This window comes from Ochotona princeps, chromosome 14, assembly GCF_030435755.1.
Source record: "Ochotona princeps isolate mOchPri1 chromosome 14, mOchPri1.hap1, whole genome shotgun sequence".
NCBI lineage: Eukaryota > Metazoa > Chordata > Mammalia > Lagomorpha > Ochotonidae > Ochotona > Ochotona princeps.
The window spans coordinates 2963243-2978781 of record NC_080845.1 but is presented as its reverse complement, the minus strand read 5'-3'; the positions used below and the strand labels follow the sequence as shown (position 1 = coordinate 2978781).

At 60.4% G+C, this 15539-nt stretch overlaps 1 protein-coding gene across 1 annotated transcript in view; it reads left to right on the top strand.

The window, feature by feature from the left end:
* Positions 1-15539, top strand: part of LAMC3 (laminin subunit gamma 3) — a 39534-nt gene that overhangs the window by 12069 nt on the left and 11926 nt on the right. The window contains exons 4-17 of the mRNA XM_058672698.1: positions 166-332; positions 1654-1842; positions 1934-2051; positions 2180-2278; positions 3938-4074; positions 5009-5119; positions 6849-7026; positions 7190-7314; positions 8678-8902; positions 9872-10060; positions 12236-12481; positions 13279-13432; positions 13976-14118; positions 14673-14851. Coding sequence (XP_058528681.1) covers positions 166-332; positions 1654-1842; positions 1934-2051; positions 2180-2278; positions 3938-4074; positions 5009-5119; positions 6849-7026; positions 7190-7314; positions 8678-8902; positions 9872-10060; positions 12236-12481; positions 13279-13432; positions 13976-14118; positions 14673-14851 — 2260 coding nt within the window. The remainder of the gene's footprint in view (positions 1-165; positions 333-1653; positions 1843-1933; positions 2052-2179; positions 2279-3937; positions 4075-5008; positions 5120-6848; positions 7027-7189; positions 7315-8677; positions 8903-9871; positions 10061-12235; positions 12482-13278; positions 13433-13975; positions 14119-14672; positions 14852-15539) is intronic.

Genomic DNA, 15539 nt, shown 5'->3' with positions numbered 1-15539 from the left:
GTCCATGTAAAGAGGCAGGAGCCTCCCGTGGTAGGTCACGTGTTACCTGCTGCCCCAGGGCGCGTAGCAGGTGCTCATTTTGAGCCTGTTGATGAATGGGGGCCTTGGGGCTCACACCCAACATGGGGCTGCCTGGTCGCGAGCATCCTCATGTTCCCTTGCCAGGTGCAAGTGCAACGGGCATGCCAGCTCGTGCGGCCCTGACACCTCAGGCCAGCTGGTGTGCCACTGCCAGCACGGCACAACCGGCCCGGACTGCGAGCGCTGCCTGCCCTTCTTCCAGGACCGCCCGTGGGCCCGGGGCACGGCGGAGGCCGCCCACGAGTGTCTGCGTGAGTGGCCTGGCAGATAGACCCCTGTCCGACGCCTGGCTGGTGGGGGCTGCTCCTGGCGGCACATGCTTCCCCAATTCCCCCCAAAAACCACTCCCCAGCCCGTCTGCCCAGCAAGGCGCCACTGTGGGAGGACAGGGCGCCCCCCCCGCACACACATACCATGTCTGCCTTTGTTTTCTGACCCCAGCTGCTAATGAAAGCCAGGCTGCTCCATGTCCGTGGTGGGGGGTGACCTGCCCCCCGCCTGTCCCAGGAGTCCCCTACCCCTTTCTTCCAGCCCTTTGATGTCGTAGGCCCTGTATGATGTGGCCACAATTGCCCAACCCCAAGCAGGCAGGGGGCTGAAGCCAGCGTTCCTCCTCTGGGGGTAGACGGGGGTGGGATCCCCTGCTGTCCCCACTCCTGGCATTCGTGCCAGCTGCCCCAGGTCTCTCCAGGCAGCCACCCATCTTGTGTCAGGCGCCCACACCCAGCCGCCATCGCCGGGTGCCAGGTCTGGCTGGCGCTGCCATAGCTGGTGGGAACGGTGACTTCACACACAGGCTGCTGTGCAGGCATGGCCCCTGGGAACCTCTTGGGCCTGCTGTCCTCTTGGACCTGGGCCGTTGGGGCCAGGGCAGGGAGGGGATGGGACAGCCTCTCTGTGAGCCGAAGCACCATCTGCCCCAGGCCACCACTGCTGGCCTGCCTCCCCCCTCCCCACCCCTGGCCTGCCCCTGCCCACGAGTCTTTGCTAGGCAGTGAAGCACAGTGGACGGGACACAAGAGGCCAGACTGCTTCTCCCGCCACATGGTTACACCCCTGCGTCCTGATCAGCAGCCCCGAAGTGGGGCCTTCACACCTGACCTCCTGCTAAGCCCAGGCAGCCCCCTAGTCCCCTGTTCCACCTGCGAGTAGGACCTGTGTGTGCCCACACAGTGGGATGTCGGTCCTGGTCCGGCCACCTCTACCCTGGGCACCTTGGCGCCCTCTTCCCGGCCCCCCACCTGCAGCCCTGGTGCAGATCCGTCTGTCTCCTCTCTCCCCTTCTCTGCCCCCTGAGAACCAGGGCATGGCCCCAGTTCAGCTGGCTACTGGCTCCATAGCTGCCCCTGGCTACCACACCTGCCCACCGCACACCTACCCCCCATGACTGCTCAGGTTCTCTGAGTCTTCACAGGGCACCTCTGCTCCCAGAATGACCTATCTTGGTTTCCGTATCCTTGATCGAGCTGGGCCTGAGTTCCACCCCAGATCATGGCCCAGCCCTTCCCTGAACTGCCAGCTGGTCCAGCACAGGGAGGCCCCTTTCACCCCAGCCCCGCCTACTGCCCGCAGCCTGCAACTGCAGCGGCCGCTCCGAGGACTGCACTTTCGACCTGGAGCTTTTCCGCAGTACCGGCCACGGTGGGCACTGTCACCACTGCCGTGACCACACGGCTGGGCCCCACTGCGAACGCTGCCGGGACAACTTCTACCGCTGGGACCCACAGGCACCATGCCAGCCCTGTGACTGCCACCCAGCAGGTGAGCAGGTCCCTTGGCCCCCGCCCACCCTGCCTGTTCCTGCCTCCACACACCCACACACCATTCCCGCCCCGTGCCTTGCCTCCCCCAGGCTCCCTGCACCTGCAGTGTGACCAGGAGGGCACCTGTGCCTGCAGACCCAGTGTGACGGGCTGGAAGTGCGATCGCTGTCTGCCTGGGTTCCACTCGCTCAGTGAGGGAGGCTGCAGGTAGGGGGCACACAAGGGGTACCAGCGTGGGCACAGACTGAATCTCGCGCAGCAAGAAGGGAGAGCCAGTACTGACCGGGTGCCCCCAGGGTGTCGTTTGTGGCTTTTCTGCACCTTTCTCTCCACAGACCCTGTACCTGCCATGCCGCCGGCAGCCTGGGCACCTGTGACCCCCGCAGTGGGCGATGCGCTTGCAAAGAGAATGTGGAAGGCCACCTGTGTGACAGGTGGGTGAGCTGACAGGAGGAAAGCTGGCCAGGGGTGACCAGGGACCAAGACTATGGACTCAGGGTGGGGGTTTAGGGGACACAGTTCCCTCCCGCTGAGTCCCTGGGGACTGTGGAGCCACATCCCAGCTCAGACATCACCAATGGAGCACCATCACCTCCCATCGCTCACACCTAGGGCAGATAATCACTACTGGAGCTCTGTTACAACCTTCCCATCGCTACTGGGGTTCTGGGGAAAGCCTTGCAAATGGAAGAGTCTGCTTGTTGAGCTGGGATTTCAGCTTATTTGCCCTGCTTACATTCCTGCGCTGGCACAAATGGGGCATGACTGAGACTCCCCCAGGCCTGCTGGCTTCCTCGTGTTCAGTGGCCTTGGGGCTCCAGCTGGGGGGCTGGCAGGCAGCCTGGGGTTCCCTGCTTTGGGTCTGTGCTGTGTCCTCTTGGCCTTGCAGCTGCCCCACCCATGTGGTTGGTCCCTTGGCCTCATCCCTGCCCAGTCTCTCGTCCCAAGTGCAGTTGGGGATGTGGGTCCACCCAGGTGCCCAGACAGGACTGGGCTGCCCAGTCTCAGTTTGCCCCCTTGGGCTCTGGGAGGACTGGCAGCTGGGGCCGCCGGGCTTTTTTGCAAGCCAGACTCTTCAACTGGGTCGCCCCAGTCCACCCTGGCTGCTGGGAGAATGGGTTGTTTCCGGGGCAGGGCAGGGAACATCTTGTAGAGCCAGAAACCACTCACAAACAACACAAACAGCCGGGAACTGCGTCCCAAGGACAGGGAACTGACTTAGCAGAGCCCCCTCCCCCACCGGGCCAGAACAGCCAAGTGCAGGGCCATGGGACTGAACCATGACCCCGGAACATAAGTAAACAGATGGGGCCAGGCGGTGTCTCAGCGGGGAGGATTGCGGCTGGGGTGGTGGGGTGGCTGCTGTCCTGACCTTGAGCGGAGGCGGGATGCTCACAGCACCTCCCATGGCCTGCGGTGCCCCAGGCATTTGAACACAGGTGCCCGTCCCCAGCAGGGCTATTTCCTCACGTGTTTGTGGGCCGGTGTCAAGAGCCCCTCTACTAGGAAGGTAAATTCTGCGAGATAAGTATTAGAAAAGGGGGCATAGGGACAGGACATGGCCAACCTTTGTGGGCTGAGAGCCGACTTTCTTTTTTCAAGATGTGCTTATTTTTATTGTAAAGTCAGATTTATAGAGAACAGGAGATACAGAGAAAAGGCTCTTGCATGCGCTGGTTCACTCGCCAAGTGGCTGCAATGACCAGAGCTGAGCCAATCCAAAACCAGGAGCCAGGAGCTTCTACTAGGTCTCCCACGTGGGTGCAGGGTTCCAAGACTCTGGGCCGTCCTCCACTGCTTTCCCAAGCCACAAACAGGGAGCTGGATGGGAAGTGGAACAGCTGGGACATGGACCAGCATCCGTATGGGGTGCTGCCTTTGGAGGTGGAGTATTAGCCACCTCTCCTGGCCCTGAGAGTGGAGCTGCTGGTGTGGCCTGCAGTTTGGTGCTGCCCACAGCTTCTCATTATATGTCTTGTAATGACAACTGTCCCATGGGGCCCCAGGAGCTCTCTGTGTCTGCACTTCCCCCAAGCCTTACTGCTTCCTGTGGCTCCCTAGGCCCCCACACACCCGCCCTGCCTCCCCTACAGGTGCCGCCCAGGCACATTCAACCTGCAGCCCCACAACCCTGCCGGCTGCAGCAGCTGCTTCTGCTACGGCCACTCCAAGGTGTGCACGGCCGCTGCTGGGTTCCAGGTGCACCACATCCTGTCTGACTTCCGCCAGGGTAAGAGGCTCCCCTGCCTCCCCAGGGTGGGGTGGGGCTACTCCTAACAGGTAGTGCACAGGCGTGGGCGTGGATAGGGGAGGCCCTTGACCACTCCCCTTGTGGACAGCAGTCCCTGGGCCGTGGTGGGACAGACGGGTGACTTGAGCTTCCCTCCTGGGCGCCCGGAGTGGGCACTCCTTTGGTGCATCTGAAGGCTTCCTCTCCTGCTATCTGCTGTATGCCTGGGGCCTGCCGAGCTCCTGGCAGTGTGGGAGTCGCTGAGGCCCCTACTGGGCATGGCACATTTTACAGAGGGCCAGACAAGGAGAGGCGCTGGCTTCTGGCTCCAGAGGCAAGCCGTCAGGTGCGGTGCAGTCGGAGCTGCGTGCAGTGGTAGACGTGGGACGGCGCGCCCTCTGCTGGACGCCGCTCGGAATGCGCTGCACCGGGGCTGGGGGCGGCAGGTGAAGGTCCTGGGCTTGTGACCCCCGCTTACTTTGGGCAGAACCCTGGGTTTAGCAGCTCAGTGACGTCACCTCCTTCACCCGATGTCATCTCTCTTATCTGCTGTTGCTCTCCGTCCCTGCTCAAGCCTTCTAGGCTGTGGCTCGACCCCTTTACAGTGACCCCAAAAGTGGGAGCTTCCAGTGACCCCAAAAGTGTGCTGGTGTCCCGGGTTGTTTATACGGATGGATGGCTGTTGGCCTAATTTCTAAGCCACTGTTGTGAACTTGTGATGTTGTCAGTATTAAAAAAAAACCGTGGCTCAGAAATGACCCCGATGGTGCTAAGTCCCACCCTGGCCAATGCTGGGGCTCTCTGGGCTGCAGTCTCGTGCGGGGCAGGCGGCCCCACCGGTTGACAGAGCTGAGCGTGGAGTGGGACTCCCTGCTTGGCCCCCCTTCTGAGGCCCCCTGCTGACAGGGCCACCTGTCTGTGCTTGTCCATGCAGGGGCTGGGGGCTGGCAGAGCAGACATGCAGGAGGCCCAGCACGACCCCTACCTTGGAGCGCAAGTGGGATCCTCCTAAGCCTGGAAGAGGAGGTGGAGCTCGAAGCACCAGGTACCTGCAGGCCCCGGGTCGGTGCATGGAGGGGAGGGACTGGCTGCAGGCACTCTGCCACCTGCCGCCCCTTAGTGACTGACACAGGTGTCCCGTGTGCGTGTCTTGGGGTCAGGATCTTGAGGATCCAGGGTGGGGGAGGCTCGGGGATGGCTTCTGGGCTAGATTGATGTATAGCACTGACTGGGAGTTTGCAGACTGCTGCCAGGAAGCTCTGGGCCCTGGGGAGGGAGCCAGGGGAGCAGGGGCCGAGCAGGGGGCTGCCTGGGCTCCTGGGGAATAGCCGCTCAGAGCCGCTGGAGGTCCAGGGCTTCTAGGGGATGCGCATGCTGCAGGGTGGGACAGGCAGCTGGGGGTGTGACTGCATAGGTGAGCAGGTCCTCTGGCTCCCCAGTGTGCAGGCACTGCCCTGGCCAGGTGGGGTGCCGAAGCTGAGGGGCCATGGGGTGACGACGTGGAGCCCCGGTTGAGGGCCTAGGCACATGCTGAAATACAGCTTTTCCTTCTCCCGCCTCCCCCCAGCTGGTTATGGGGCTTGGGTTCTTTGATGTCTCTCTAGGTGGGGAAAAATTTAGGTTTTCAACTGTCAGTGTGGCTTCTGCCTTGCATTTTTCTCCCAAGGCGTGTATTGAAGCCTTTCTGCTCCCGCACGAGGGAATGGCCAAAGCAACACGAGCTGCTTTCCCAGCTCACAGACAAGCACACACTTTGTTCTTGGCTTGGTGGTGGGGCACCACACCAAGCAAGCGCGGCTGCTCTTTCCCGTGCCGTCTGCGCACCTCCGCTACCCCGGCCACTCCCACACAAGGACTGTGGGACAAGCCGGACGCTGGGGCCCCTGGGTACCTCCGCTCCCAGGCCTGGCTTCCGGCCTAAGCAGTCAGCTAATACAAACCCGCTTGCCTTATCCAGACAGCTTGGGTCAGAGGTGTTTGGAATGTTGAATTTCTCTAGATTTTGGGATTATTTGCACACATGTGATATCTTGGGGATAAAATCTAAGTGTGAACAGGGAATTCAGTTATGTTTCCAAGATTCCCCATAAGCCTAGCCTGCAGGTAATTTTATGCAATTATAACACATGTAAATTTTATTTATTAATACACAGATGTAGAAATAGAATGTTTCCACCTACTGGCTGTGGCCAAAGCTGGACTGAGCCAGAGGCAGGAGCCAGGAACTCCAGTCAGGTCATCTGTGTGGGTGCAGGGACCCAAGTGCTTGGGCCGTCCTCCGCTGCTTTCCCAGGCGCATTAGCAGGGGGCTGGATCAGAAGTGGAGCTGCGGGGACATGAAATGGCGTTTATATGGGATGCTGGTAGTGCAGGCAGAGGATTAGGCTACTGTGCCACTGGGCCAGTTCCTAGGCAGTCATTCTGTACATGAGACAAAGTTTCACGATGTGTGGGCAGCAAGGCCCCGAGGTCACACACACCGGGTGTTTGTCCCCACCGTGGATGGACCCGGTTGTCCTGGCAAATGTCTCTGGGAAAACCCAGTGTAGGTCTCAGAAGTACCCAAATGTGAGACATAAAGGCAGAGCATGTGGCCTGTGGGCCCGGGCCTTACCCCTGGGATGCCAGGATGGGCGTGGCAGGGTAGGGACAGACCACGGCCACGTGCCACTGTTCCCACTGCTCCGCATGCTGTCGTCTTGTCTTGCTCGCTCGCACACCTAATTGCCAATCAGAAGCATGTGAGGCCTGGACAAGCTTTCTGTTCTCCACAGAGCCGTTCCTGGGTGACCAGCGGCTCAGCTACGGGCAGCCCCTCACACTTACCTTCCACGCCCCCCCGGGGGGCGCCCCACCACCGCTGCACCTGAGGCTGGAAGGGGCAGGCCTGGCCGTGTCCCTGAGGCGCTCTGACCTGTCCGGCTCCCTGAGGGAGGCCCAGCTCAGCTTCCTGTGAGTGACCACTCTGCCTGCATCCTGGGCAGGGGGTTAGTGTGTGTGGGTGTCCGAGGACGGGCGCATGCAGAGCCCCCTGAGGTCCGGCAGCTGTGGGAGGTTCTGGCCTCTGGCACTGCCACTCTGTCACAGTTTTCTCACATCGCCTCCCTTCACGCAGGCTGCAGGAGACCTCAGAAGATGAGGAGCCTCCGCTGGCTGCCTTCCACTTCCAGCGGCTCCTGGCCAACCTCACCGCCCTGCGTGTCTGCACCGACGTGGCCACGCCGAGCCCCGGACTCCCTGGTCAGTCGTGGCTGCGTGTGCCTCCAGCTGGAGATGCCTGGGGCTAGGCTGGGCTGGGCGGGCTGGGCTCCTGGCGCAGTAGTCGGCACAGTTAAAATCCACTACACACATATTTAAACATATAAGGCAAAGTTCCCAACAAAACAGAATTTAAAGATTACTTTTTTGAGTGCAAAACCATTTTCAAGTCCCTTTTGAAGTGTTTTACAAAACACAGTTTTCATAAATTTTTTTGAAGTCCCCCATATTTCTGGTTTTTTTCCCCACCAAAATGAACTTTTAAAATAAAGACTTACTTATTTAAAGAGCAGTTACAGAGAGAAAGTTACAGTGAAGAGAGAGGTCTTCCTTGTGCTGATCCACTTTCCACAACAGCCAGAGCTGTGTCAGCCTGAAGCCAGAGGCCGGGGGCTTCCTCTGGCTCTGCCACGTGGATACGGGGCCCAAGGTCATGGCCGTCCTCCCTGACTTCCCGGTTGCACTCTTAGCAGGGAGCTGGGTTGCAATGGTGCATCCAGAACTTGAACCGTTGCCTGTTCGAATGCCCGCGTTACGGGCACGGCTTAACAGCACCCGCCCTTTGATTACTTAGAGTTATTTATTTTTATTGTAAAGGCAGATGTACAGACAGGAGACACAGAAGAATCATCCACGTGCTGGGTCACTCCTCAAGTGGCTGCAACGGCCAGAGCTGCACTGGTCTGAAGCCAGGAGCCAGGGCCTGTTTCAGGTCTCTCGCGTGGGTGCAGGGTCCCAAGGACTCTGCCCATGTTCTGCTGTTTACCCAGGAAAGAAGCAGGGAGCTGGGTTAGACGTGGAGTAGCCAGGACATGAACTGGTACCCATGTAGGATGCCGGCTCTTACAGGTGGAGGATTAACCAGGCGTGCCCTAGCACTGGTTTCCCTCCACCCCTGCACCCCCACAAGTGGAGCGTGCAGCTATGGCATAGCTGATAAAGCTGCCACCTGACATACCAGCCCCGGTTCCTGTCCCAACTGCTCTACTTCCAGTTCAGCTCCTGCCTAATGAGCTGGGAAAGCAGTGGAGGATGGCCCCGGTGCTTCGGCCCCCGCACCATGTGAGAGACCACGGTGCGGCTCCTGGCTCCCGGCTTCAGCCTGGCCAGCCCTGGCTGTTGCGTCCATTCAGGGAGGGAATGAGCAGATGGACAATTTCTCCGTGAGTCTGACTTTCAAAGAAAAAACTATTTTTTCTTTCTTTTTTTTTTTTTAATGAGTGTCTTCTCACACTACCACCTTTGTGTGCCTGGCCTGTTGTGGCTGTGAGCAAAAAAGCTTTAGGGAGTTGGGTGGAGCGGGGAGGAGTATGCGTTCGGCTCTCGCTCCTTGTCCCCTCTGCAGGCCCCGTGTTCCTGACCGAGGTCCGGCTCCTGTCAGCCCAGCCCCAGCACGGACCCTTCCCTTTGGCCTCCTGGGTGGAGACCTGCTCGTGTCCCCAGGGGTACCTGGGCCAATTCTGTGAATCCTGTGCTCCGGGGTACAAGAGGGAGACCCCACGAGGCGGGCCCTACGCCAGCTGCGTCCCCTGCACCTGCAACCAGCATGGCACGTGTGACCCTGACACAGGTGAGTCTCCTGCCCTCCCCCATCCTAATGCCCAGCAGAGCTTGTCTGGACAGGATCCCCTGGCCCCACTCCCCGGGGACCTAACCGGGCCATGGGGAGCTGTTCTCGCTGCTTCCTGCCCAGCTCACATTTTGATACAAATAGTACCTGATTGTGTGCTGGCACCTGGTCCAGCACTCCTCTCGTCTGTACCCGTTTCCAGGACCAAGGAAAGACTTGAGGAACAAAGGCATAACATGGCAGTGACAGCATGACAGGTGACAGTGGCCGGTGGCCATGCCAGGGTCTTGCCCCTTCCTGAGGTCACTTCCTCCTTTGCAAAGCAGGCCCGAGGCAGGTGTCTGTGGACAGCAACCCTGGCCACGCTGTCGCTTCCTGGGAGAGCTGAGCGTCTCTGCCTAGGAGGGGCAGGAAACGCCAGTCCATCTTCAGGACTGCTGGGATTAAGAGAGAGGCCAGCAACCCAGCACTCTGCAACCCAGCACTCAGTGCAGTCCCTTTGGCCTGGGAGCTAAGGGCAGCAAAAGTGTAGGGCATTGCATGGCCAGCAGGTGGCAGAGCTGCACCTCCCGCCAGGATGGACGCCGTGGTCAGTTGACAACCACCAGGTGTTGAGAGCCCCCCCAACCACCACCTCGGAACAAAGACCTCTCTCTAGGTCTTGCAGGCAGAGGGTGCTAGACAGGACTAAAGCCTGCCTCCACCTCAACACCGGGATGCCCACTGCTCCCCTGGAGCGGGTGTCCAGGGCAGGCATTACTAGTCCAGCCCAGGTAAAGCCTCCTTGGCCTTTCTCTATCCAGAGCTGCAGGAAGCTTCTGGAGAGGAAGCTCACAGGAGGCTGAGCCCCCACAACTTCCTGTTGAGCATAGCCAAGCCCCACACTGCCCCAGCCCCAGACTTGGGGGCTTCTCGGGCCAGGGCACCTGCTGTCCGCAGGCTGTGAGCCGTTACATGTCTCGCCCTCAGGGATCTGCCAGTGCAGCCACCACACGGAGGGCCCGTCCTGTGAGCGCTGCTTGCCAGGTTTCTATGGCGACCCCTTCTTGGGCCGAGCCAACGTCTGCCAGCCCTGCCCGTGCCCCGGCCAGTCGGCCTGCACGACCATCCCGGAGAGCGGGGAGGTGGTGTGTACCCGCTGTCCCCCAGGCCAGAGAGGTGAGTGGCTCCAGCAGACCCAAGCCCAACGCCCCCGGCCACACCCTGGGCCCTGAGGCTGGGTCCTGAGTCTGCATTGTGGCAGATGGGTCACAGCCTGACTGAGCCATGCCAGGCATGGCCTGTGGGAAAGAATCCCATTGTGAGGGCCCCGGCAGCCATGGCTCACCTGCAGAACTTGGGCCATGAGGCACTTGGCGGTGAGCTCTGAAGTACCCCTGTTGGGTCCTGCCTGTGGGGCCTGGTTCGTGACAGAACCCAGGACTCTGCGTTCCTGAGAAGGCCCCAGGAGATCTTAACACACAGCTGAGGTAGCAGGCCTCGGAATCCACCTGTCTTTAAACATGTCATGTTGTGTGTGAGACAAAAGTCGCAGGCACTCCTGTCACACACACATGTGTACCACACGCTGTGTACCACGCAGTATGCATATGCATATACACCGCACCATGTACACACCACACAGCATGCACACAATGCCCACGTGCACAAGCACACAGCACGCGTCCACACACACGCAGAGGCACACACACACAGGCACACGCACAGGCACACACACGCGCAGGCACACACACAGGCACACACGCACAGCCCCCCCCCACAGGCACACACAGGCACACACACGCTCAGGCACACATGCACAGGCACACACACAGCCCACACGCACACACACGCACAGGCACACAGAGCCCACACACACAGCCCACACACACAGCCCACACACACAGGCACACACACGCACAGGCACACACACACGCACAGGCACACACACGCACAGGCACACATGCACCGTGACCCCTGGTCTCTCACCTGTCCTCATTTCCGCTTCCAGACTTGGGGCTTTGCTTTTAGTAGTTTCTTGAAACATTAACTCCCTGACAACTCACGCATTTAAAATGTCCAATTCAATGGCCCTTCATAGATTACGTTATTAATTTTTTATCATGCTGAGATGGATAGCACAGGCTTGGCCGTGGGAGCCGCGTGCTGGGTGTAATTTAGCATCGAGTGTTGCCTTGGCTCGTGTGGTCATCACTCCTCCGCATCCCTCCTCACCCTTGCCAGCTCCGTGCGCGTTAAATCAGCGCTCGTAGCAGCTTCCCTCCTGTCCTCTCCCCTCCCGGGCCCAGGACTCGCTGCCTCCCGGGCCAGCTGGTTTATGTGTCCCGCTCAGGTGCTTGCCCCCGTGTGTCAGGGGGATTGCCACGAGCTTCACGCTCCCGAGCTCGCTCGACGTCAGCCCCTGTGACGCATGACGTCAGCCCTTTCACCAGTGAGCTGAGCCTGCCCGGGACTGCTGGGTGTTGAGCACATGGGGAGCCCACGCGTGTTCTTCACGATGACGTCGATATTGTCACATGCGTAACTGTACCTACCGGTTGTGACCGTGGCAGCCATGCCATGTACATGCGGGTGAGCAGGACGGCTCCCCAGGAGGCCACAGCTGCTCCCCGGACTGTGCCTCTCCACCCCGAATCCAGGTACTTGTTGCATAGGAGCTAGGCAGAGAGAGAGAGAGAGAGAGAGAGAGATGAGGGATACTGCCAGACCGTGGCGCTGAGTGAACCACACTGCACAGGTGTGTTCTTCCCAGCCCTGCCTGTGCCCAGAGCCGCCCTCCCAGCCACCACCCTCTGAGGCCCCTGGGATGCTGAGAGCTGCAAGATGAGGTGGAGTTGGAAGTGAACTGAAGGGTTCCTGAGGCTGAGGGGCACACAGGAGATAGAGGGGCCCTCTTAGTGACACTGACCGGGGGCCACAGTGATGGAGAGTGATGAGGGAGGGAAGGATGCCAGAGGAGGTGGGTGGTCGAGAGAGTGAGGCTGATGATGGTGGTGGTAGTGGTGAGAAGATGCGCTGAAGGTGAGGCTGTAGGTGGTGACAGTGACAAGGATGTAGGTTGCTGGCTGGTGACAACTGGCACCGAGCCTAGACTGACTACTTGCACCAGTGGCCTGCCCAGCCCTCTCTGCCATCCCATGGCGTGGCCACTGGCGTCCTTGCCAGTTAAGCAACAAGGAGAGGCCCAGGGACACAGCCCAGCCAGGGCATGACTGAGGCACACACCAGTGTGCTGCCCTGTAAAGGGACCTGGAGGGATGCCCCCTGTGCCTCACTGCCCATTCTGCTCTTGTGTGCCTCATGGTTGTCGCCCCACCCCCACCCCACACGCAGGGCGGCGCTGTGAGATCTGTGATGATGGCTTTTATGGGGACCCCCTGGGGCTCTCCGGGCGCCCCCAGCCCTGCCGCAGGTGCCAGTGCAGTGGGAACGTGGACCTGAACGCCATTGGTAACTGCGACCCGCAGACCGGCCGCTGCCTGCGCTGCCTGCACAACACGACGGGCGACCACTGTGAGAGCTGCCAGGAAGGCTTCTATGGGAATGCTTCAGCCCCCCAGCCCACGTGCAAGTGCATGCGTGAGTACCCACCCCCAAATCCTGCGGGACGGACATGGCGGCTCTGCCCTGGCTCAGACACTGGCAGGGTGGCCAGTGGGGCCAGCAGGCTTCTCTGCTGGGCTGGGCAGCCTGGGGCGAGGTCTCACCCTTCTCTGTCCTACCTGGAGAGGACCAAGGGCCTGTTGCCATTGCCCTGATCCTGCTGTGCTCTCCCCACTGCCCACTGCCTCGTTGGCTCTCAGCCCTCTGAGCCCAGCACCTCGCAGCAGCAGGCTTCCCAAGTCCCGCGGGAGAGCAGCTCAGAATCAGCATGTGGTTTGTCCCAGCATCGTTCACAGTGCCCCACAGGCACCCTGCCCACCTCTAACACTTTTTTTTTCTAAGATTGATTAGTTTGAAAGTCTGAGTGATGGCGGGGGGGGGGGGGCGGGGGAGAGGGAGAGATCTTTCATCCTATGGGTCACTCCCCCAGTGGCTACAAAGGCCACTGCTCCGGCCACCACTTCTGGCTGTACGCAACTGCCTTCAAGCAGCTGGCGGAGGGTGAGCGAGTGCCCTGTGGCAGACAGGAGAGCAGGGTCGTGACTCGGGACTTTGCCCGTACCCCTGACTGGTCTCTCACTGTCTTGACTCCCTAGGCTTTCTACAGGTGAACTAAGGTGTGGTGTGGGTTTGTTTCTGATCCTTTCTCCGGGGGGGGGGGGTGGCTAGGGGGTCTATTCCTCTCTGAGGGGAAGGGGGCTGCCTTGGAATTGTGGGGCCTCTGCTGGACTCCCAGAGACGGAAAGGCTCCTCTATATCCCTCCCACCCCCAGCCTGCAGGTGCCACCCTGGGGGTTCGGTCAACAAGCAGACGCCCTGCGACCCTGTGACTGGCCAGTGCCCCTGCCTGCCTCATGTGGCTGGACGGGACTGCAGCCACTGCCTCTCTGGCTTCTACGACCTCCAGCCCGGCGGTGGCTGCCGGAGGTAGGCGGGGCAGGGCTGGCAAATGCCTTCAGGGGCAGGGCTGGTATGGGGTGTACCCTTCAGACCCACTGCCAGGTCCTGGGTATGGAGGGGGACAAAGGGACAGTTCCCTGGGCATCAGACCCCTGACCCAGCAAGCCCTCGGGGAGGCCTAGGTGGGCAGGTGGCTGGCATGGACTCTGTTGCTCTCCTTGGTGACACCTGTCCTCCAGGCCGCAGTGGCACCTCCGTGGGTGTGGGTAGAGAACTGAAGAAGGTGGTCAGAATTCTTTCTGCAGGACTTGTCAGGGCTTTTGCTGTGCTAATTGCACAGGGTCTCCTCCCAGAGGGCTGGGGTCCCGCCAGCACACTTGGACTCCACGGACTTTATTACTTGATTTTTTTGAGTAGCGCCTGGGCACTCTTGGGCTTCCCAGGGCCCAGCTGTTTGGAGGAGGCCATTTGCCCTGTGTGGTATGGGGAGAACCTGGCTGGCACAGGCACAGAGGCAAGGCTCGGAGCATTCAGAGTTTGGCCTCACACTCAGTTCTGTCCCCATTACAGCTGCAAGTGTCACCCTCTGGGCTCCCAGGGGAATCAGTGCCATCCTGAGACCGGGCAGTGCCCATGCCGCCCAGGTGTCACAGGCTTGGCCTGTGACAGGTGCCAGCTGGGCTTCTTTGGCTTCTCCATTAAGGGCTGCCGTGGTAAGGAGAGGCTGGGTGTTCCTGCTGGCTGGGGGAAGGAGAGGCTGGGTGCTCCTGCTGGCTGGGGGAAGGAGAGGCTGGGTGCTCCTGCTGGCTGGGGGAAGGAGAGGCTGGGTGCTCCTACTGGCCGTGGGAAGGAGAGGGGCCTGGTATCTGCATGCAATGGGGAAGCTGGGGTTTGGGGAGAGGACATGGTCAGACTCCACGCAGGACCTGTGAGAGTGGCCATGGAGGTATGGAGGGATGGGGTGTGGTGTGGAGTGTTCAGCCTCTGTGGGCATGGGGCCGTGAAATCTTTTGGTGTGACTCTGCTGAGGCCTCCACTGGTGGCTCACAGAATTCCATGAATTCTACAGCAGGTTGATTTTTTTGATCAATGATTTCCTAAGAGCCAAGTGACCCTTGGCAGAAAAAAGAGCTTGGGAGAAAGGCCAGCAGCATGGGTGTGCCAGCCTGGGAAGCCTGTCCCAAGTGTCATGCTAGAAGCCCTCTTGTGTGCCTGGGGTCAGCAGGCCAGGTCTGGTGCTCAGCACCTGCACTGCCAACCCCTCCAGCCTGCAGGTGCTCACCGCTGGGCTCCATCTCAGCCCAGTGCTACGAGAACAGCACATGTGAATGCAAGCCAGGCTTTGTGGGGTACAAGTGTGACCGCTGTCGCGACAACTTCTTCCTCACGGCTGATGGTGCCCGCTGCCAGGAGTGCCCCTCCTGCTATGGCCTGGTGCAGGAGGAGGTGAGCCCACTTAGGTGGGACCTCAACGAGTACCAGCCCAGTGCCAGGCCCTGGAAAGTGTTCTCACCTGCAGAGCCCACCAGCCTTGCTCTGCTGGGAGTCAGGAGTTGGGGCACTGGGGTTCCACAATGGGGCTTCCTCCTGCAAACTCCCAGCAGATAGCAGCCCTAGGAACCCTCGGGGTCCCTCTCCTACTCCAAAACAGGCAGTGCAGGCCTGCCTGCTCTCTCTGGACCTCAGCGGGGCAGCTGATGGTGCTGGAGAGTGGAGGGGCATGTAAGTGCACCAGCTGCAGGGGACACCCACAGGCATCCACCCCGTGGTCCAGGAGGGTGATCAGTTACCTCTGCTCAAGTGGTTTGGCTTTCCCATGAGTCGTCGTCAGAGCTGGCCATCACAGGGCTGTGTCCTCATGGCTTGCAGGCCTGTTAGGGCTGTGGAAGGGAGGTTGGGGCTCAGGACCCATGGCCCCTCCTCTCAGCTGTATCTCACCAGGGCCTGGCTGGCACTGGCACTGGCACCAGACCTGGCTGTGGATAAGTCTCTGAACAGGCAGTTACTGTTCGTGTGCTTAAGAGAGCAGAGCCAGGGTCCATGGGTGTAAGAAGGGACAGGAAAGCTGTGTGGGGATGGGGTGACGGGGCAGGGGGAAGGACTTGGTGTTCATTGGGGTGGGCCAAGAAGAGGC